This window comes from Pteropus vampyrus, unplaced genomic scaffold, assembly GCF_000151845.1.
Source record: "Pteropus vampyrus isolate Shadow unplaced genomic scaffold, Pvam_2.0 Scaffold363, whole genome shotgun sequence".
In the NCBI taxonomy this organism is placed as follows: Eukaryota; Metazoa; Chordata; class Mammalia; order Chiroptera; family Pteropodidae; genus Pteropus; species Pteropus vampyrus.
This window is the reverse complement of record NW_011889144.1, coordinates 1272083-1295784: the sequence shown is the minus strand read 5'-3', so window position 1 is coordinate 1295784 and position 23702 is coordinate 1272083. Positions and strand designations below refer to the sequence as shown.

General features: G+C 45.4%; 1 protein-coding gene across 1 annotated transcript in view; it reads left to right on the top strand.

Moving 5' to 3' along the window:
• The first annotated feature begins 11144 nt into the window (after window positions 1–11144).
• Window positions 11145–23702, top strand: part of GRTP1 (growth hormone regulated TBC protein 1) — a 26667-nt gene continuing 14109 nt past the window's right edge. The window contains exons 1-4 of the mRNA XM_023522904.1: window positions 11145–11379; window positions 11767–11918; window positions 18875–19033; window positions 22169–22354. Of these exons, the coding sequence (XP_023378672.1) occupies window positions 11333–11379; window positions 11767–11918; window positions 18875–19033; window positions 22169–22354 (544 nt within the window). The 5' untranslated portion in view covers window positions 11145–11332. The remainder of the gene's footprint in view (window positions 11380–11766; window positions 11919–18874; window positions 19034–22168; window positions 22355–23702) is intronic.

Here is a 23702-nt window from a genome sequence, read left to right as displayed (position 1 = left end):
TTGAAAGAATTTCAAAATTGCAACAGTGATTACTTCCCAATATCATATTCCCTTTCATCTATCTTAATGTTTAGGGTCCGAATTCAAATTCATGACACTGCACATTATGGGTTACTTCCTGCCATGCATCATCAGAATCTCCTACAAATTTCCCCAAATGTCAAAGGTCTGCTGTAAGATAAAATACATGCTTGTTTAAAAATTATTCTATGGCCTTCAGTTAAACTTGTGGATAAGGGAGGATGGGAGTGGAGGCAGGTGGAGACTCGGGACCCCAGTGTTGGAGGTGAGGCCCTTGCTACTGGCCACAGGACTTCCTTGGAGCTTGGCTGTGGTCTCTGCTGTTTTGAGTGCTGTGGTGGAGATGGTGACCCCGCACTCAGGATTCCCACTCCTTTCCACAGTATGACATGTTGCTGGAAGTAGCTGCTAAACCAGGGGCACCTTCCCTAGCCCCCCTTACTCCCAGGCCCTATAAGAAATGATCTCAAGCAGGATATGAGCAGAAGTTATACATGTCACAGCTGGGACGACATAGTTAGGAAACAGATATGTCTTCTCCATCAGCATTTTTCCCATGCACCACCCAAAAGGTGCATGGGAAAAATGCTTGGGATGGTGGAGGCACAAATGGGAAGCTGCCCACAGATGCTCAGGTTAGATTATTATCTAAGCGAGACACAGACATCTGCTATATAAAATCACGCTGAGGGTTGTTTGTTATGGAAGCTGGATTCTAACTGATACAAGTGGCTTTCTGATCATAAATATTTGTTGATACTCTATTCACTGCAACCAAAGAACCCTGACTAAAATAAAGGTACTGGCCTGTTTGATGATGCAATTATCGAAAAGAAGCTCTTGTCCTGAGAACACGGCAAGCTCGCTCTCTGTCTCTCTCTCTCTGTCTCTCTGTCTCTCTGTCTCTCTGTCTCTCTCTTTCTCTCTCTCTCTATCTCTCTTTCTCTCATCTTTCTGTCTGTCTCTCCCTCTCCCTTTCCACATAACCAGTTGTCCCGCTACCATTTATTGAACATTCTTTCTTTCTTCACCCAAATGCATTTTTTTTTGTCATCAATTAAGTTTTCATGGATTCTTGGGTCTGTTTCTGGGCTCTCCATCTGGTCCCGTTGGCATACTGGGTTAAATAAAGTCTCCCAACAATTCATGCCCACCCAGAACCACATATTGTGGCTTTATTGGAAATAGGGTCTTTGCAGATTTTATTAGTTAAGATGAGGTCACACTGGAGTAAGGTAGGCCCTAAATCCAATGACTGGTGTCCTTATAAGAAGAGACACACAGAGAGAAGAAGTCTGTATGAACATGAGGCAGAGATTAGAGTAAAGCATCCACAAACCAAGGAATTCCAAGGATTGCCGACAGCTACCAAAAGCAGGAAGAGGCAGGAAGAACCCTCCTCTATAGGTTTCGGAAGGAGCGTGACCCTGCCAACACCTCGATTTTGGACTTCTAGCCTCCAGTACTGTGAGAAAATGGATTTCTGTTGTTTCAGTCACTGAGTCTGTGGTTCTTTGTTAGGGCAACCACAGGAAACTAATACGTTTAGTTAGTTGTCTATCTAGTGGAAATACCACACTATCTGAATTATTATAACTTAATTATTACAAGTCTGGATATCTGATTGGGATGCTCTCTTTCACTCTGCTCTTCCTCAGGATTGTGGCACTTCTGCTTGGCCCTTTTTCTCTTCTACCTAGATGCAGACCTACAGAAACAGCACCACAGTTTATATTTTCACATTTTAGAAAACTGTGGTTAAATTTATGAACAGTGAAATGCACAGACTTCGAGTGTACAATTTAATGAGTTTTGACACGTATCGAGCCCCATCGAGGTCGGCGCGTTTCCCTCGCCCCAGAGAGCTCCCTCGTTCTCCTCCACATCAGTCTCCAACTCCCTCGACAGCCACGGCTCCTGTTTCACTCACCATAGATTAGATTTTCTTGTTCTTTAATATCAAATAAATGAACTATAATCTATATGCTTTTTGGGGTTTGGCTCTTTTACTTAGCATGATATCATTAATTTAAAATGTTAATTTAGGTACATTGAATGGAATTCACTTACCAACATTTATTCTTGGTCTCAGAGGTTGTAGAAAGGGCAGGATTTGGTTACTAAGTGATTGTGCATTGAGGATTCAATAAAGGGTTCAAAGTCGTGTAGCGACGGTCCATTTAAAAGAATGCATGTGTCTGTGCATATGCATGTGTGTGTGTCGGTGTGTGTGCATGTGTCTGCTTGCATGTTTTTCCATTCCCTGCATAAGATGGACGTCTGGAAGGAAATATACACAAAAGTCTAATTATCAGAGGTTCCTGGAAAATGGGAATAAAAGAGAGTGGTGAGGAATACCTTTTTTTTTTTTTTACCTCATTTCTGTATGATTTTAATTCATTTCAGTAAGCATTTATAATGTATTAATGTATTTTTGAGAAATGACCCTCAGGTTTCTGGCTTGGGCACATAGATTAATTCATGGTTCCCAAAAGCAAGGTAGGAACTATCGGAGGAACACAGTGTTTGCAGGGAGATGAGCTCAGTTTATCTGCGTTGAGTTGGAGGCATCCTCTGGGCACGTTGGTGGAAATGTCCATTTGGTTGTTGAAAATACAGGACTAGAGCTCAGAAAAGGGGTAGGAACTGGAGGTAAAGGTCTGAGAGTCAGCACTTACTTCTGGAAAGAAAGTAGACTCAGCACTGCAGAGGCATCTCCCTCTAGGGACAACGTGAGTCTGCGCTTCCCAGCATGGCTGTCCATAGGAATCACTTTAAGGAGGTTTTAAAAATCCCCAAGCCTGCACCTTGGCCTGACAACAGAAGTAACAACCAAATCTCCTCCTGGCCCAGAAAAATCTCTTCACAAAGGTGAGAGATAAAGAAACGGTTGTATTATTGAATGAGCATGAAGCCAGAACTTGGTGTGCATCACCGGCAGTCTGCTAAGAGGTGGCAAAGACAGACAGAATCCCACCCTTTTGTGTAGTCTGGTCAATACCACCCATGACATACATGTCTAAAGGAGAAATGAAACTCCTGTCTCTTCGACAAGAGGAAGTTGCATCTTGCAGACAAGCCCCTGGGCTAAGGTCCTCCAGACAGAGGGACCCTCTTCCATGTTCATATTTCAAAGACAGGGCTGCATGCCCACAAAAGACATCTTGGGATGCAAACCTGCTTAGGGGCTACTTCTGCTTTTAGAAAGTTTACTTCATCTTAAAGAGGGAGTGAAGCACGTATGGCATTGAGTTTTCTAAAGGAAATGTTGATGAGAGGAGGCAGTTTTTGCCCCTTCTTGGCACTAGGCATTAGGTTTGTATTTACCCTTACGGTAATCACAATGGTCTTGAATCAATTTGTTTGACTGAGCGATTAAACACAGAACTCTCTTAGAAGTTTGTGTTCTTGTGTTTGAACATAATTTTGACAAGACCCTTACTCCAGCTTCAAGTATTTATTTTATAGTATTCTAAAGATTGGGATACTAGTCTAAATTGTTGATATTTACCTTTGTGTATTCAAAACATTTCCCACAGGCCTTGGAGGGCCCTGCCCATCAGTGCTTCCTAACCTAGTAAGTCCTGATACCTCTTACCCGGAAATCCAGGTTTAAGTAGCAGAGTGGGACCTCCTTTGCATCTAAGGCAAAGGTCACTGTGCCTTTGCAAGAGTGACAGAGAGGCAGGTCGGAGCTGAGACTGTTAAAAAACGTCAAAGGAAAAAAGCTGAGAAACAAAGACATTATTGTGCTTCCTGACTAATGTCTTCTTCAAGAAAAATTCTCAAGGAAAAAAGATCTCCTTCCCCTTTGTTTAAAAAATCTGGGTCACAGTGTTTCATATGCCTTCAGGGTAGGATTGCCAGCTAAAATATAGAATTCCAGTCAAGTCTGAAATGCAGATGTACGTGAACACGTTAGTGTAAGTGTGACCCATACTGGATGTCCCGTATGTTTATCTTTATTTGCTAAATCTGTCAGTCCTATTTCAGGTGTTTCTCTGGGTGTATAATTCTCACGTCATGAATCCGGGACATTTTTTCTTTATATTATTGGTCTTAAGTTCCAAAGTTAAGAGTGTCATTATTTTTCAACAGTAGAAATACTTTTTAATGTGACTGCATTTGGTGATAGGGCCTTTAAAGAGGTGATTAAGCTAAAATGAGGTCGTTAGGGTGGGCCCTAATCCCAAGTGAATGTTGTCCTTATAAGACAAGGCGATTAGACCACAGAGAGGACCATGTGAAGACACAGGGAGAAGACGGCTGTCTGCAAGCCAAGGAGAGAGGCCTCAAGAGAAACCAACCCTTTCAACATCTTGATTTTGATGTTCCAGTCTCTAGGACTGTGAGCAAATATCTGTTGCCTAAGCTATCCAGGTTGTGGTACTTTGTTACAGTAGCCCAAGCTGAATAATACAACACTAAATCTTGGGGGGTTTATTATGAAAGGAAGAAGAAAAGATGATGGAACAACCAGAGTGTCCTCCGAGTGTGATACCTGCCCTCATCTGGTGTCCTTCTGCCTTTCCCGAGGGCTTATCTGTCAAGGGCGCAAGTTGATGTGGAAGCCTACTTCCCAGTTCTTCGCAGTGCAGTTTCCCATCATCCACAGAGACTTGACAAACAACACTTCTTGGGTGGGGCTTCCTTCACCTGTGTGGAGAAAAATACCTGCTTCCTCTCCTGAATTGCAGAATCTCGTACAAAACTTTGTAAGGGTTATTACATAATATCATGTTGTATCGCAATGATTTTTAATGTGTGTCTTATAAAAATAAATCTAGCTTATGGGTAACACTCTTATAAAGTTGTCTCTGGAACCAAATTATAAGCTTCCTGTAATGAGCAGATCCTACAAAATACCTGACATTTGAATCTGCATTGAAAGAACAAGGGAGGGAAAACCAACTATAAGCATTCTGATTTATAGACTACATTCAAAACCCACCTCCTTGCTTTATAATCATGCCTCTCATTTGCATAGATCTCCCTGGCACAGTAGAGAGCAAGAAGACTTTGGACTTGCCATCTACCTAAACCTGTTTTTCTTCTTTAAAGGTCTTCGTGGAAGAAAGACTCTAAGGTGACTTACTGCAGGATAAGTGGGGCATGTGGGGCCTTCTGAGCCGGCAATCTCTTCTCAGATGAAACTGTACAGGAAGCACCTGAGTTTGGAAGGATCCAGAACAGGAATAACAAAAGACTCAGCATTCACTGAGCACATTCTGCACACCAGACACTGGCTGAGCCCTCTTTAAGAGGGCTTAGATGAGGTGATATGACTGGACCAGGGTCACACACCCAGAAGCAGTGAGCTGAGACTTGAACTTGCACAGTCTTCAAGACCCAAGTTCTTAGCCACAGCAGCCTTGGGAAGGGATGCTTTCTCCCAAGAAACAGACTCATGTAGAGTGATCCTGTGGCCTTGTGTTCCTGGGACAGTTCTGGTTGTTGCCTGTGGTCTCAACACAATTATTTCACTTAATTGTCCCAGCCTGGACCTCACCCATAGAGCAAAGAAAAGGGCAGGAAGGATGGAAGGGAAATTGACCCTCAGAACAAGGCCTCCTGCACTTGCTCAAGACAGGCACCCAGCTCCCATTTGGAGATGTGGACATTTTGTGGGGGTCACTGGAAACCTCATAATCTCCCAATATTGGTCATTTTTATGTCCCCCACCGCAGTTCCTTAATTCCTTACTCATAACATCTGTATGTGTACCTTCTTGCTTTCTGGGAAGGGCAGGAGCAGAAGGCCTCATAAGGACCTGTGGAGAGGAGGAAATTTCCCCTACCCTCAAGGTTCTTTTGGCTCATCTAATAATTAAATAGACATGAGACAGATTAACAAGATAAAAAGACAAAATTTAATTACATATGTATGTGTGTATGTATGGGAACCCCACATACATGAAAGAGTCAAAGACCCCACATACATGAGAGGTTCAGAAACAGAAAGAGAAAATGCAGTATATGTGACATTCTGAGCTAAGGATGAGGTAAGGCTCCTTGAGGTTTCAGAGGGGAAGAAGGACATTGACAGGATAATAAGAAGAGCGGATGTTTAGTAACTAGTAGTTGGCCCTGCCCTATAGACGGGTTATAAAAAGTTATTTCTGATGATAACTCTTATTATGGGAAAGGCCCCTAATTTGAATTCTTTAAGGGAGATGTAAAAGTTTCTCATAAGCCGCAGGGTCTCAGTTGCCTTCAGCTCAAAATGATCCACATGCCAAAGTGGCACATCTTGGAAAGGCCTGTTCTGAATCCCTTCAGATCCTCTGGGTGGGAGGCATATGTTTCATGCAAATTAATTCCCACAGTCTCAGCAGGCCTGTAAGGCTGGGTGCTGGCCCTGCCCCAGACCGTGGGGCCGAGGTACACAACAGGCTGCCTAGGGGCCAAAGTCAAGGCTGGGGCTCAAGACAGGAGGATCAGCTCAAGGACCTCCAACTGCCTCTCCCTTCAGCCCCCGGTGGGAGAAGGCATACGTCCTTTACTGTTTAAAATAAACTGTTATGAAAAATTTCAAAAAATTTCACAAAAGTCTCTTTATGTACCTAATATCCATCTTCAACAATTTTGCCTTTTTTTTTTTCATCTGCTCTCTCCTTTTTTCTCTTTGCTGAACAATATTTAAATCCAGCTCCAGACTTCATATTACTTCACCCATAAATACTTTTTATGGTCAAGGTTATGTCTGGCTTGTCCTAGATAAACAGGGAACATCCCAAGTCTCACCTAAGTCACGTGGGGCAAGTAAGCCAGAGATAGCTCACTCATCTCTGCAGTGAGCCATTTTCCAGAACACAAAACAGGGGTGGGGTATTTTTAACCTTTGCTGTTTTTTTGCCTTTACTGTTTTCCAAGATCACGGGGCTTGGAAAGCTCAACAGTGGTCGGTTTCCATTAAACACACACACACACACACACACACACACACACACACACACACGAAACATATATATCAAGTAAGGGCTTAAAAATAGCATCTTAACATTATTAACACAGCCAATATTATTAATAGTTCCTTAATCTCATCTACTATCCAGTCCATGTTAAATTCCTTCCCAGTCACCAACACTAATTTCACTCTTGTTTTTTTGGCCACGTGTTGCATTTGGTTGTCACCTCTCTTAATCTTCTTTTCATCTATAATGGCAGCTCCACCCAGCCCTCTGCTGAACACTGGGTCATGCTGTTGTGCAGCCCCTGGCTCACAGACCAGCACTGGGAGCTCATGAGAAATGCAGTCTCAGGCTCCCCACTGCCCACCGCTCTGCTGCATCAGGATCCACATCTCACTGAGTGCCCAGGTGACCTGGGTCTCTCAGTCAGTGTCTGAGTAGTGCTGCTGTAATTCAGGTAAACTATGCTTCTTTGCCACCCATGGCTCCTGTGACCAGGCAGCATGCACAGAAGCTCGATGGCTTCAGGTCCAATGGCATGGCAAGGAGACTCACGGTGGTGCTATGCACCCTTTGCCCCACACTGGGAAGCACTTGGTGTCTTGTGGCCCACTGTATTATTCTGAAATGGATCAGCAGGTTCAGATGTTGTTACTTTTGTCCCTCCATCACCCACAGGTCTTATGACTTGTCACCTAGATATTCTGTTAGTCTTAGGGGGATGGGCATCCCCAGGAATTTCTACAATCAAGCAATAAGAACAGGGATTCCTGCTAGCAGAGGAGCATCTGTTGGGTGATGACTCGAAACCAGGCTGCAGGTAGCCCTCGAGGCTCTCAGGCCCTCTCAGTGTGACCTCCCCAGAGAAACTGGGTCCTGGGTCCCTTGTGTGGGAATTCTTACACTAGTACACAATGGCAGCCTCCATGGTACCCAGAAGCTTTAGTGCTGCAAAGTGGGTTCACCACACAGTCTTATCAAGAACACTGAAAGAGCCATGCTGGGGAGACCAGGAGCTGGCTACCCTCTGTACAGGCTCCATGCTCGCTCCTGGGGTGTGTGCACAGTTTGGTTTCTTTACTCTGGGTGTGATCTGACTGTTGTGGATCATCATGGCTGCCAGTTTGGAGGAAAAGGAGCCTAGCTGAGAACATGCCCAGGACACTCAGAGCACTGGGCATGTGGAGGCAGTGGAGGTATACTGAGGACACAGGGGTCTTCTGTTCCTGGGTGGGGAGCTCAGGCAGATGTTGAGGAGGAGGACAGGCTCGGGCGGGGGTTCCAGCAGTCTTTAGTATGCTGGAGGCCCTTCCACCTTCGTGGTCCTCTGGCTGTTGGCCATCCTCACCCGCTTGGACACAGATCCTTTCTCTCTCTGTATCTTTCTTTCCACTCTTCCTGGAGGGCAGCTCTGCTCTTAACTAACTTGCTCTCGACACAGAATGCTTGAACTCTAGTTTTATCTGGCCCCAAAATACACTCTATATGGGGTACTGCCGTCACACTCAAGTCCGAGTACACGTATCCTGTGGTCTGTGTTTCCTGTCTGGGCATCAGAACGACAGGATCAGGGCTGCTCTTTAAGGCAGTTGTGAGAAATTGGGTGGGAGGGGAGGCTGGAATCCTGATACCCATCAGGAAAAGGGCAGGAGTTATAGAAAAGAGGGGCCTTGAAGAAGAAAGAAGTGTACACCAGGCAAGATGAAAGAGGAGGAGCTGTGTTAACAAGGTTGGAAGCCAGGCAGTTTGGGACACAAGATGCTGAGTACAAGAGAAGTGGGGTCAGGAGTGTCACACATGCTCATAGAAACAAAGACAGGAAGTAGGAAATGGGGTTTGGGACTCAAAGAAAGGTCAGAATGTGAGAGGATTTAGAGAGTCAGTCTGGTGGGCTTGTAGCAGATTGCAAAGGAAAGGAACAGGACAAAAACAAGAGGATGGGGTCGAGTCGAGAGGGGTGGCTTTGTGCTTGTTTTGTTTTGTGAGATCCAGCAGAGGGCCTAGGGGAACCGCCCCACACCACTGATGTAAAGATAAGTCTCTTTATGTGTGGACTTGGCTCTGCAGAAGAAAGGACCATCATTTGGAATGTGCCAAGAAGGTCAGAGCATGGATAAGGGGTCTTTGAAAGAAGTGATACTATGTCTTTCAAAAGCAAAATGCTGTTAACTGAGCTGAGAGCTTGAAGAATTTTTCCAGAACCAGTGAACTAGGAAGGTTGGCAGAACTGGCATTTGGGGTTATGCTTACTGGAGCACCAAATTTCCTAGTCTTTCAGGATTTGGAGAGCATGAAAATGGACAGAACAACGTCCTCAGTTTAGGGGCAGGTATATTCCACAAATTACTTTCAAGTTTCGTTTAGCCCTCAGATGGAATACTCCTGAAAAACCAATACTAAACACCCAGGCTGGTTCACAAAAGCCCTGGCAGACCTGCGGTGGAATGCTGAGAACATTATTTCTACCACACCCAGCTGTAGTTTATAGGGTCTTTTCAGAAGAAAGAGCATTTGGAGTCCCAGGAAGACACTTCTTCACCGGTGGGCTGGCCATTGGTGGAGTAGGTTCCCGGAAGGTGGTCATGGGACATTTGCAGAGAAGGTGTCTTTCTGATTTGCCCAATCGCCTACTGTTCTGAATCCATTATTTAAAAAAGACTTTGGACCTGTGGAGGACCGAGGCTACAAAAGTAGCTTAAATCTTAAAGTATCTTAAATCTCTTTTTATCTCATCACTTATCCAAAGCAAAATTCAGAACACTGTTTTGGCAAATTTTCTATGGCCTCCCAGGTATGAAAAGCAGTTTAGAGGTGGTTTTCATGCCATAATATTGAAATCTCAAGACCATGTAATGGTGACCAGCGACCAAAGGAGATACAATTCAAAAGCAGGGCAGCAGTGATCAAGGGAAGAATGGCTGACACACTGTTTTTGTTTGGTGGTGCTTTCCATCAGAAGTAAAAGGCACATGAAGCTGTGTGGTCACATTGCTGCTCATTTGCAGAGAGTGCCGTGAGTTGACTCATGCTCCTAAGATTCTGGACACAAACGTTTGGGAAGCTACAGCCCAACGGGGGAGCCCCATTTCTGCCTTGTTTGGGGACTGGAGCAGCCGCCTGAGCCATTAACCCCAAGTCACCCCATGTGGCAATCCTACAGGGTGCGGCACAACTCTCCATCTGCTGGGTTGTAGTAGCAACAGCCAGCCAGTTCCGACACTGTGGTTCCTGGCACGGTTATAATTTTCCAAGGCCTGGATGGAAACGCCATGCAGGAGGGACTGGGACCCTATCTCCACGAGGCAAGTTTGGGGAGGTAGGAAGGAACAGGGCAGGTTTCCCTAGATGGGTGCAACAATTATGATCGTCTAAATTTGTGTTGTTCTCAGGTCCGAAGCGTAAGCTGAAGAAGAGCAAGTAAAAAATAAGACTTGCTATTTCTGTGTAAAGCAAATAAAAAGGGGTCACAGATCAGAATCTGGCCTATGGACCAGCTGGGCATTGAGGTTTAAAGGAATCTCAGATCTATCTTCCTCCAACCTTTACTGGAGGCCTAGGTGGCCTGGGGGTGGCGGGACCTGCCGCGCGCCTGCACAGCTAGCCCCGGGATCTCGCCCACGGTCCTCCCTTCCCCCCCCCCCCCCCCCCCCCCCCCTTTGCGGCCCCCAAAACCCCTCCCCCCCCGGCCCCCCCCCCCCCCCCCCCCCCCCCCCCCCCCCCCCCCCCCCCCCCCCCCCCGTCATTCCGTACCCAGGAACCAACCACGCCCACCATTCCGCCTCCGGATTCCTTGTCCTGCCCCCAGACTCCCACCTAAGCCTTCCCATCGTGTTCCTCGGGGTCCCCCCAATCCCGCCCCGCTTCCCCGTGTCCCTCCCGTACCGCCCACAACCTTTTACCCCGCCCCTGGCCCCCCACCCCCCGATCCCCTAGTTCCCAGAGCCTCCTGCTGTCATTCCTGGGGAAGGACTGGCGGGCAGTGCTGCCCCGCTCCCAGGCTCCCGGCTACAGCAGCCTCCGACTACGTCCTCCGTAGGAGCGGCGGGAGCAGGTGCAACCCCGCGCCCTCCCCACGGCGTCTTCTTGGGCCCTGCCTGCCCCCTCCTCTCCCTCCGCCCCGGCCCCCGCCCGCCCCCAACACCAGTCTCCCTCCTCCTCCTCCCTCCCCCTTTCTTGCCTCCTCCTTCTAATACTGCCCTTCCCCCTCCCTCAGACCGGCCCCTCCCCCAGCACCGCCCCGCCGCTCCCCCACTCCCAGCACCGCCTCCGCACCCCCGCACCGCCTCCTGGCGCCCGCGGCGGCGGAAGGACTTTAGCTGCCCAGAGTCCGGGGAGGTGGATTTGGCACCTCTACCCGGCCGCGGTCCGGGCGTCTCCAGGCGGCCACCCCAGCTCTCCTGCATGGAGCCTGCGGAGCGCGCGCAGGCGGCGCGGGACCGGGTCCCCAGGTGGGCGCGCACGGTCCGGGACAACCCTCGCCCAGCCTAGGCGTGCGGGGATCGGGGGTGCGGGACGCAGGGATGCGAGGGTGTAAGGGTGCGGGATTTGGGGGTGCAGTGAGTGGGAGGGTGCGGCGGTGGGGTGCCGGCGCTTGCGCGTCCCTGGGTGGAGGTGCGGCTCCGCTATTCTCGGCCGGCTGCTCCTTTCTGCGTCAGGGGAGGGACCAGGGCGCGCCCCTCGCGTGTGGTTCGAAGCTCTGGACGGACCACCGCCCCTCCCCTCGGGGACCTGGGGGCAGGACCCTGGGTGGGGCCCGGCAGCTCTGTGCCGCAGGTCGCACGTGCGCGAGGAACTTTATTACGGGGCTTCAGGGTTTTTCTTTTTTTTTATTGCAGGATTGATCCATATGGGTTTGAAAGACCTGAAGACTTTGATTATGCAGCTTATGAAGAATTCTTTTCAACCTATTTGGTGATACTCACTAGAAGAGCAATAAAATGGTCTAAACTTCTAAAGGGAAGTAGTAGTGTCCAGAAAAGTATAACAGGTGAGTTTGGAGTTTGGTCCATCACTCACGCAGCAAACAAGTCACTGGCTGTCAAATGCTCCTGGGAGCAGAGGGGTTCGGATTCCCAGGCCCCTTACCCTGGGAGGCTGCCTTGAGTCTGACGTGTGTATCTTTCCTGCTGCTCCGGAAACCAGGAGATTACAAGGCAGGTAGGTATGTGTCCTATGCAGGCTTAAAGTTGAGGCTCAAAACTTTTAATTAAGCTAGAACTTACACTGTTGAGGTATAGAGACATCCTTTCTTCCCTTCGAGATGGGCCTGTTTGCCAGATATGAATGGGCCATGCCATCTTTCCAGAAGAAAACTGATTTCATTTCCTACTGCTCAAAGTAAGATTGGCCAGGGCTCTCCACGTGTCCGTTCCTGTAACAGAGCTTTCCCTGCTTCCTTTAAAGTGAAAGCCACTCGGTACTGGACTCCTCACCTCTTCTCCTGCCTCAGCCCCACCCCTCCCTTTCTCTGAGCCTGGAGGCCTCCACCCTCAGGCCTCCTCCCTGTTCCTCCAGCACACTCCTGCGAGTCTTTGGAGTTCTTCCCCAGCCTCTCCCTCAACCTGTGCCTAGTCTTGTTCAGGTGTTGACTTGAATGCCACCTCCATGAGGCCTTCCTGAGCTCCTGTCTTAAACAGCACATCCCCCCATCATACCACACATCCACACACTTCCTACTACCCCTTCCCTGCTTATTTTCTCCTCATTGTCTATTGCAGTGCAGATCTAATTTATTATATCGTTTGTTTACCCTGCTAGAATCAAGGATCCATTCTTGTTGGCAGGGACTGGCTTCAGTATTTGTTGAATGAATGAATGAAGTGTTTAATCAGTATCTGCCAGGCAGCTGGTGAGGACATTGGTAGGAGTGTGCCCTGAGAGTTAAGGGAACTCAGATAAATGGTGCAGAGGGGCATATGGGGGCTTCCTGAAATAGTACATTAATGACGAGAGATGAGGACAGGAGTCAGCTGCAAGGGACAGAATTGTGTGACTAGAGTGTTAGGGATGTGTTTAGGAGGGGCCGGAGATGGAGCCAAGGGGCCCTGCACTGGGCCACATGTAGGCACACATCACATGACCAGGCAGAGAGAAGCCAACTATAAAAGGATTTATGAGCAAGGGGGTGAGAAGACCTATTTTTGCTTTTAAAGCAGTTAGTGAACAGGATGCAGAGTTGCCCTACCACCCAGTAGGTGCTTGGAAAATACCTGAGGAGTTAATTGAGAGGGCTGCGTGTAGGTAGGTGGATCTGGGACCTTACTGTCTGTTAGGTTTGGGGTCAGGAGGAGGCTGTCATCCCAAGACGCTGGGCCACTGGCATGTCCCTCGACCCAGCCCTCTCTCAAGACTGTTTCTGATGGGAGTGCTTAGTAAAAACTCAGGTAAACTAGCATTTCATAAAATCAGCTGGAAGGGACCTTAAAGGTTGGTCCTTTGTTGCTTTACAGACTCCTGAAGCCAATATCCTGTGTGCATCCTACATGAACCTTATGCTGATACCCATCCCTGTGTGGCCCCCGCGTTACCGTGTTTCCAGCAGCACGTCTGCCTTTATTTTCTTCTTTTAATTCATTCTTAAAAGTTGATTGGTCTTTTTGTTTTCAGAAGTTACACACAAGTATATAAAAATAAACGGTTTGTGTACGTGGTCAATCATCTTAATCGTATTAAAAGATGTAAAGTGACATGGAGTTTCTCCTGCTTTAGACCCCAGTCTCCCATAGAGGTGACCACTGGTGATTGTCTTTATGTCTCCCCCTAGAAACAAGGTTTGCACACACATGAGTATGCACACACGCACACATGTGTACAGATGGAGCAACCACACCCACGGGTCTGCATTTGGCTTTTAGTGCAGGAGAAGGCCTCCTGTCCAACATGGTTAACTCTGGACTACTGACCCAGAGGTCAGTTAAAGTGGAGAATCACTACAGAATGTACAGATGTACGTACGTGCATAATAAGCCTTTTATTTTTAAACCTTCTATTTTTATGTAAAACACAAATGCATGTTCATCCTTGGATTCTAGTTATCTTCTTTTCTTTGAATAGGGTGGGTCCACTAATTTCAATTCTGTATCTTTCCTGCAGAATCCACACTCTCAATTCATTTTTCAGTATTGAAAATATTTTCCAGTATTGTTTTTTTTTTCTAAGTAGGGCAGGAATAAAAGCAATCTGAATGCAGACTCCCCCCCCCTCCCCCGATGTTTATTCTTCTCCCTATCTTTTGCAGTTATCTTACACCTAATTGAAAGATTTTGTTTTCTTTTTGCTTTCACTTTGAGCACTTATCTAGCAACTCTTTCTAAGACTTTAACTTGGTTTTTGTTGAAATAACAATTCTTTCTTGCTTGCTTTAATATCTCTTTGATATATGTTATGTTAGTTAAACTGTGTGGTTATGGTAACAAGTATGATTGGCATAACAGGTTCAGGAGCAAATATATTGGATTCCTGGTGACCTTCAGCCTGGGGGATGGGATTCAGTGTCAAGTGGCCTGATGTTCTTTCAGGAAATGGGGACACAGATAAGTTCAATGAGTGTGTAGGCTCACACAGTTCTGTGATCCAGGGTATTAACTGCTGGAGGTTGGTGTGGTTTCTGGGTGTGACAGTCAGGGAACTTCCCAGCACTGGCAGTGCTCTGAGAGAGTGGGCTATTACGCATAAACAAGACTGGATGAGTTATTCCAGAAAGGGGAATCCAGTTTTTTCCACCCCATATTCTAGGCTGACTATAGTGTAGTAAGATATGTGACATCCCAGGGAAGAGATGACATGGTAATGGATGTTGGACCCACGGTGTGGACATTTATAGCCAGGGAACTCAGTTTTGGAACCCCATCCTTGAATATCAGCAAGCACATCTTGAAATCCCCCTTCGATCCTGTTCTTTCACCTTGTCTTGCTTTTTTGGTCCTATCATGTTTTTTCTCTTTTGGAAAAGGGCTTCCATCTGTATTGCCTATCGTGATGCTTCAGTAACACAAGGATCTGCAAATCTTGGCGTTCAACATGTCTTCAGATAACAGCTATAGTTTATGCTGTTTGTGTATATGATGAATATTATCTTTTCGTTTTTCTTTGTCCATAGCAAATATCCACCAGAAGCCCTTAAGACAGCTTGCTCTTTCTCCCTCAACCTTGAAGATCAAGTTCAACACACTTAGTCTTACCTTGGCCTAGCACCCATTCTTTTTCCTTCTCATTTCCCTTCTTGGTGTGAAGGGGCTCTGCAAGAGAAAAAGCCTCATAGCTATTTGCATCTTCTGGACCTCCTTCCTAGTAGCTTCGAATATCAACACCATCTAAATTAGAAGTTAATTGCAAAAGTAGTTTTTCAAAGACAAACACCAAAAAATGAGATTTCCTTTGTTGGGGCATACAGTTGGAAGTAAATTCTCTGGGGTTCAGCCTCTTTTTAAAAAAACTTCCCCACTGTTTTTTCTTTACATTTTACACTTCTGCAAATGTCAGTGATGACCTGTGGGAGAGCCCTGCCCTTGGGAAAGTGTCCGTTTTGAGGCCAAGTAAACTATTTTCATTCTTCTCTAAAGAAACATTGTTCGGAAAACTAATATCAAAAAGTAGCAGAAGTCTTTGTTCTCTGAAACTTCTAGGTATTATTATCACTGTTACAACAACTAAGATTCATTGAGTGCTGACAGTACTTCAGATATTAGGCTGAGCGCTTTATTTCCATTTTACAGATGAGAATACTGAGGCCTGCTCAAGGTCTGGGGCTAGGAAGTCACAGCAGAGCCAGGTCTGACTCCAGAGTGAAGGGTTTAACCATTTTGCAACTTTACCCTTTTTTACTTTATATTATAAATTTATTTTTCAGAATTTACAGTGATCTTATTGGTGTACTGTTCTATGAGTTTAGACAAACACATAGAGTCATGTCAGCCCCACCACAAGCAAGATTTAAAATGGTTCATCATCTTCCGAATTCCCTTTGGCTCTCCCTTTGTAGCCAGTCCCCCAACCCCTCCCCTACACCACACCCCAGGCCACCATTGATCTCTTCATTTCTGTAATTCAGTCATCCAAGGATGTCCTATAAATGAGATCATACAGCTTATGGCCTTTCAAGTCTAGTTTCTTTCATTTAACATAAATGCCTTTGAGATGTATCCATGATCTCAGGTGTCTCAATAGTTTATTCTCTATTGCTGAGGAATATTTCATTGTACGTTGTACTACAATTTTTTAATCTGTTCATCAGTAGAAGGACACTTGGGATGTGTAAAGCCAACATTATAAACATTCACATAGAGGTATTTGTGAAAACTTAAGCTTTCATTTCTCTTCAGGAAGCACTTAGGAATGGGAGTGATGGATCATACGGTAACTGCAGACTGTCTTTCCAAAATGGCTGCATAACTTTGCTTCCTCACCAGCAACGAATGAGAGTTCTTGCTGGGCCCCATTCTTGCCAGCACTTTATATTATTAGTATTTTTATTGGTCACTTTTTGTTAGAAAGACTATTCTGTCTGCATTGAAGTTCCTTTGCAATTTTTTCGAAAAGCAATTGATTCTATTTGTGTTAGTCTGTTCCTGGACTTTTTCTTATATTCCATTAGTCTATGTGTATATCTTTTCATCACCGCAACACTGTCTTGATTCCTGTAAGTCCGTAGTAAGCCTTAAAATCGGATAGTACCTGTTTCTTCCAATTTCATTTCAAATTTTTTTGAGGGTTTTTGAGTTCCTTCTCCTTTCCACATAAATTTTAGAATCAACTTGTCATGGTGAACTAAGTATTTCTCCTGGAACAGTAATAGGAATTGCATCAAATTTATAGATCAATTTGGGAAGAACCGATATCTTAACAATGTGGAGTCTTCTAATCCATGAATATGGTATACATGGTATATCTCTCCACTATTTAGGTCTTTTTTGACTTTTGCAGCATTCAGCACTTGGATCCTGCAGATATTTAGTCAGGTTTATCTCTAGGAATTTCTCCTTTTATTTTTGGTGCTATTATAAATGATACCATTTTCATTTTTTTGATTTCAGTTATTTGTTATTAGTGTGTAGAAGTACCATTGATTTTTGCATGTCTTTTTTTTTCTTGCTACCTTCTAAGTTAGAACAGTCCCCACCTGCATTAGGACTGACCCTTCTCCCTTGCTGGTTAGCAGAGAATGGTTAACAGCTCCTTCAGGGCATTCCTGGTGATGATGCCCTCTGAAGGTTCATGAAACCTACAGCCAAACTTTCGTATAAATCATATGAAGTTGGGAGGAAGGTCAGGCTGAATTATTAGTGTCTTTGGTAGGCTTAAAAATAAAGCTTATGCTTTTTATGTTCCTGTAACAATATGAATGGATCATACACAAACGTTCTTGCCAGGACATGATCCTCCAATGTGCTTCTAAACTGGCAAAGAGAGTGTCAAGTTTTCTTTGGCTTTTGGTGGATGGTTTTGGTCTGTTTTTTTCCCTCCTTCAGATCTTCCTTGTCATCCCTGCATCATTCTGCAAATATTTAGTGTGCATTTACTGCCTCCACATACCCTTCTAGGAGTGGGCAAATGCAGGAGGCTTGGCCCCCTGGAGCTTCCATTTTAGGTGCTCATGTACAAATATCAGTTGTGGATCACCTTGGAGTGTGAGTTAATAAGATTTTATCATAGTGCTTTTCTTGACTGTAACCTAGAACATTATTTCTATAATTTTTTTTTTTTGTTAAATGCAGTAGGTGCCTCAGATTTTTTTTTCTTTTTATGCAGCTTGTGGAATTTCACTAATTGCATGAACTTTTATTTTTTTTCCTTAAGTGTAGTTTCTTTTAAAATAATGGTATTTATAATATACAATCGAAGGAAAACAAAGCTGTGAATGTTTGCTTTGAAAATGAACTGTTTTAGGGGTTAGATTAAGGTCATTAAAAGTATAACAAAGTATAACTGGGCTTTCTGTAATTAATTTGAATATCAGTCTCATAAACCTTTCCCATCTTCCTGAGAAGTTATTAAATATTGATGAACTGAGGTTGCTCATGGTTTTTGGCTTCTTTTCTCCCAAATGTAGTAGTTCTGAATTTACAGAGGTTAGCTGCAAAACAGGACGAGGACCTCTGCAGCTAAAGCCCATCCACTCCCTGCCAGACTCATCACACAAACTCACAGCTCAGATACTTGCTGTTTCCTGTTTTTAGCCTGGCCTCTCACTGGTCTCTGCCCCCTTGGTCCATCTTCTACATAGCCGAACAAGGCTTTCCAGAATACCCAAGCAACCTTGGTCCGTGCTGTTTCACCTTCACCTTCAGGGAAGGACCGTGCATCTGATCCTGGCAAACTAGGGCCTCCGAGTCTGTCTGCCCACAGCTGTCCTTCCGGCCCTCACGGCTCTGCCTGTAGCTCCCAGGACGAGCTGGGGGTCTCTTCCTGCTCCATGTCCCTTCACTTGATGTGGCTTTTGTACCTCCCGCTTTCCTGGTATTTCCTCCTATGTGCAGTCCCTATGCAGACACCAGCTCTGCTCTCTGCACCCTGGGTCACAGTGACTGTTCTTGGTCCAAGTCATCCCTGAGCAAGAGCTAGGGGCCAGGTATGTGGCTAATCCATTTTCATGTCCACCGTGCCTGGCACAGTGTGTGTCGTCAGTGGTGAGGGAAGACCAGAGGATGGATCTTGTAGCCCATGTCTCTTTGTGTGGACAGTGAAGTAGAAGTATCAGAGGCTATTGCAGCCTCCTGTCTGGTTGTGCTCTGTTTGGGATGGAGAACAGGATTCTGTAATGACTGTACGTACCAGTTGTGATGGAGATGTATGAAGTTTTGCACATTTTAATGTTTGACTTAGGGAGAAAACTGTTGAAGTAAAAGCATTAAAATTAGTGCAGTTTGCTCAAAGAGCCCCTGCACCAGCTTTCTGACCTCAGGAAATGCTTGTCTGTCCTGAAGCAGCCCCCTCTCTTGGTTTCAGTGAAGCGCTATATCCGGAAGGGTGTTCCGCTCGAGCACCGGGCCCGCGTCTGGATGGGGGTGAGTGGCGCCCAGGCTCAGATGGACCGGAACCCTGGCTATTACCACCGACTTCTCCAGGGAGAGAGGAATGACAGCCTGGAGGAGGCCATCAGGACAGGTGACGTGCAGTATCCATCCCTTGGGTAGACGGCAGCCCAGGCAGGAGGAGGAGCAGATGTTATCCCCCAAATTGTCTTTGCACCCGCCTTTGAAGTGATGTTGATGAAGAAATGAACATTGCTAAAGATGCACCAACTGATTTCAATTTGAAATTATATTCTTCTCAAAGAAAAATCAAAATGTTAAGCGTTCATGAGGGGAGAACAATATCTTTAATTCATTCAGCAAATACTTGAGCGCCTATCTAGCAGGTAAGGAAAACGGTAATAAAAAGACCATATTTCTTCCATGAAGAATCCCTCAAGGAAAGTGAGAAGGCTGCTGAGCAAGCAGTCATAATATAGTAGGATCATCGCTGTAAGGGATTTGTGCCTGACAGTAACACACGAGGACTTAAAGAATTAGCTACCCACGTATTGTAAAGCCACACACTGGAGTTTTTTTTTTTCTTCTTTGTGTCTAACTCTTAATGTCTAGGAATGCTGATATTTTTGGCTTCAAATTTCTTTTTCCTCCATTTTTTTCAATAGTTGCATAAGCTCCCTGGCCGTTAGAAGTTCAAAGTGCTCAAAAAAAAAAAAAAAAAGTTTAACCTAAATAGTTAGATTTTTAGGAAATACTTCTGCCTTTCTGATTTTAACAGTTTTTGAGAAGTATAGATTTAAACACAAATAGTTAATTTAAAAAAATCCAATTACTTTAAAGTGCCGAGACGTTGGACTGACTCATGACCATGAGAGAGTAGCGTGTCCCCAACTTAAGGAATGCGAGTGCTTCAGTTTTTGGAGTCTCAAATCCCCAGGGCAGAAGCCAGTGGAGAGAGCTGGGGCCACTGAACCTACTGGTTGCATCCTGATTGCATAGCAAACCATGGCAAAAGGCCTCAGAACAGAAGCTGTTGCTGGCTTTGCAGGCACAGCCTGGGGGCGTCGCTTAGCAGGACCAGAAATGCTGATATGGGTTAGGACCGGACCTTAGGTCCTAGTGAGGGCATGCATATTAAATATAATAGAATGTTGCTGTTTGTTTGAAAAATAAATTTAGGAGTTCTGTTAGTGCCAGTGTTTTTGGATAAATATTTTTTTTTAATTGTGGTAAAAATACATAACATAAAATTTATCATTTTATCTTTCCCAAAGTGAAACTCTGTCACCATTAAACACTAATTCTCCCCTCTCCCTCCCTATCCCCAGCCACTGGCTCCCATTTTTCTATTTTCTTGTCTTTATGATTTGATGACTCATATGAGCAAGTCATACAGGAGTTGTTCTTTTGTGGCTGGCTTATTGCACTGAGCTTCATGTCCTCAGGTTCATCCATGTGGTAGTGTGTGTCAGAATTTCTCTCCCTTTTAAGACAGAATAATATTTCATTGTATGTATATGCACCATTTGGTTTAACTCTCCATCCGTTGATGGATGCTTGGGTTTCTTCCACCTTTTGGCTGTTGTGAATAATGCTGCTTTGAACATGGGTAGACAAATATCTCTTTGAGACCCTGATTCCGTTCTTTGGGGACATGTACCCAGAAGCGGGATTGCTGGATCACATGGTAATACTGTCTGTATTTTTGAGGAATCTGGATAAATCATTTTATAGGAACAGTAGAATGGATGCTTTGTGTCATGTAAGCATAGACTGAATGTCCCTGTCCACATCTACCTCTGTAATGGGAGGAAGGGGCTTTTTCTGTAGAAAGATTTCAAAACATATGGAAAAATTCTCATAATAAAAACTGTTACATAGGAATGAGCACAGCTGGTCATTCTAGTCTGAATTATTAAAAAACACTCATTTCCTCCTGATCAATTCCAGTTTTTGAAATGCTTAGAATTCCAGGGGGGAAAAATCTTTTTTGTAGAAAACATACAGTGAAAATAATGTGATTTAGGGGACTAAGCTTACTGTTCTACTAATGACTAGTTTTCTGTAAGCAAAGATAAGGCCCAGGGGCCAGAGGTTGGGAACAGAATTACTGTTGCAACATTTTACAGAAGCTGTGTAGACATCGTACTAAAACAGAGGTTAGAGTTCCTTAGGCACAAAGGCGAGATACTTTGTATGCTTATGTTATATAGCATGACAGAGAAAGCTAATGGTTATGTGTACTCTCTGTTGAGATCTGTAAGGGTGTGTGTGTCCCAATCCATTTTGGTAATCACACATACAGCACCCTCGCAAGCACACTACTATCTATGTGGAGTGTGTAGAGTCAGAAAAGGTGTAATTGTTTAAGTTGACATATATCCTCTTTGTTCTGCAGAGTTAAAATATAAAACTCAGCTTTAAAAAGTCAGCCGTCGGGTCAGTACAAGGTACAGTTTTTTCTTGGTGACCTTGTCCAGCACTTGTGCCCCTGCACAGGGCCATGGCGTGGACTGGCTGGGCCATGCCAGCAGGGCTGGGCTGAGGAAGTGGATGTCTGACAAGCAGGAAGAGGCTGGCCAAAAACCCCTCCTGCAAACAGGGTCGGCAGTGCCAAGTTTATTTCATTCTTACTTCGGTTTTGTCTGTTTATCTCTGAGAGGGCGTCTCAGTGTGTTCTGACTCCTTGTGTTTTCCATCATCAGACTTTGGAAAATTTTCCAAAGTTTTGTGCAAACTGTTCACTTGTCACCTGTGGTCCTAGAGTTAAGCCTTCTCCTAGCTGAGGATGGAGGTGCAGGCAGAACTGTGGGGCAGAGAAAAGTGAGGAAAAATTGGGGACCCTGTAGCAGTTCAGGCTTCAGCCCGGAGAAGCGCACTTTGCTGCCACTGATTTTGAGAGAACTGGCTATTGGGGCCCACTGGCGTTTCCTGGGGTGCGAGTAGAGAAGGACAGGGGTGGGTAGGGGAGGGGAAGAGGGGGTTCAGGGGGTGCCCTCCTCTTTCTTCCTGACTGTGGTTGTGCCCAGGGCCTTGACTGTGGAGGCCGCAGGTGCCCGTTGCCAGTGAAGGGCAGCCAGGCTCTTCTGAGGTGATTCAGATGCGTAACCAGAGTTGAAACCATTAAACCCTAGACAGAGCCCAGCACTTCACCAGATGGGGTTTGAGGCCTCCCTTAGGGGTAGACACAAAGAGGATTTTGGCACATCACAGATTAATCTTCTCTTCACACCTTTCGAATAATTCTATGCCATGAATTTCCCCGCAGATATGAACAGGACCTTCCCAGACAACGTAAAATTCCGGAAGGGCGCAGATCCCTGTTTACAAAAGACCCTGTACAATGTGCTATTGGCCTATGGGCACCACAACCAAGGTGTGGGGTACTGCCAGGTAAGCCCTCAGGAAGGTGAAACCGATCAACACCCCCACAGACTTAACAGGGATGTTCTCCGTGTGTATGTTAGGTATTCTTTATCAATCTAGTTCATACACTCCCTAAGTCATAACACATACACTAGCTATGACTTTAAATATTTCCCAGTTAGAAAAGCAGTAAGATCTCTAAAGATTTTATTTTGTATCAGACCACAGTGAGAGAGGGTCAGGAAAGTTGGAAAGCACATAGGAAGTCACTTAGGTGAACACAGGGCTGTATTTTCTAGAACACAAAGTAACCAGCACCTTATTGCCTCGATGCAAATTGTGGGCGAGTGTGTGTGTGTGCACGCATGCGCATGCACACGTGTGTGGGGTGGGGGTATTCTTTGAGGCTATTTCTGTAAGTCGGATCTTCCCCGAAATTAAAGGTAATGATATGCCTCATCACCTGCCACTCTCAGTCATCTCGTTTTGGATTTGCCTCATGAAGCGCATGTGAGGTGGGGAAGAATCATTTCTCATTCCTTCCTGAAGTGGTCTCAGTCTGGAGTGTGTTAAAGAGACACTTTTATTCATGGCAGGGAAAGCAAGCAGAGCATGAGTTGGCAGCAGCAGTTGTGTCCCCCTGTGGGTGCATGCGTGTAATGTGGCTGCACTTCCCTTGAGACAGACCTTTTTGGTCTCTGAGCTCTCTGGAGGCCGGCAAGGCCTGAGCTGACTAGTGTTCCTGGCTAGGTGTTGGCAAGAGCTCCCTGCTGCCTGTTACCGGGAATGCTACTTGTCACCATGGCTGTCACAAAGTGGGAGTGGGTTTCCCTGCCTTTGAGGCTGCCATGCTCCTGGAGGCTGAGGCTTGTCTAAAGGTTTCCTGAGAGGATGGTGAATGAAACCCATAGTGATTGGAAGTTTACATCTAACAGTTGTGGGTGAGGTGAGGGCTCCAGAAGTTCATCATTAAGGCTAGGGAGCCGGGAGTATTTAGGTCCTTAATAAAGTTTGAACAAACATTTGTGTAGCGGGAGTTGCTTTGCCAGCTGTGGTCCTATGTGGACAGCATGTGGCATGACTCTGGGCTCCACTGAGGAAAGGGGGGAAATGGGAGGAGTGAGGCAGATCCTTTTGAAAAGACCAGCAGCAAAGAAGCACCATAGCTACTACTCATATTCACCTGAATAATTTATCATGTTGTGTTTCTACATTGCTCTGTTACGTGGGGCTAGTGCCTGCAAAAAGATAAAGCTGGGTGAGTCCGTTCTTCTCATACAGAATTTCTGTCATTCTCAGCTTTTATTACTGTTGTTAACTTATTGTCCTGAAACAAGGACTGGCCTTTAGAATATGGGGAGGTAGGATGGCTGAGAAGTTGTCCAAAGATTATTCTAGTTATTGTTCTTGTGGATTTTAAAAATAGCTTAAAAAAA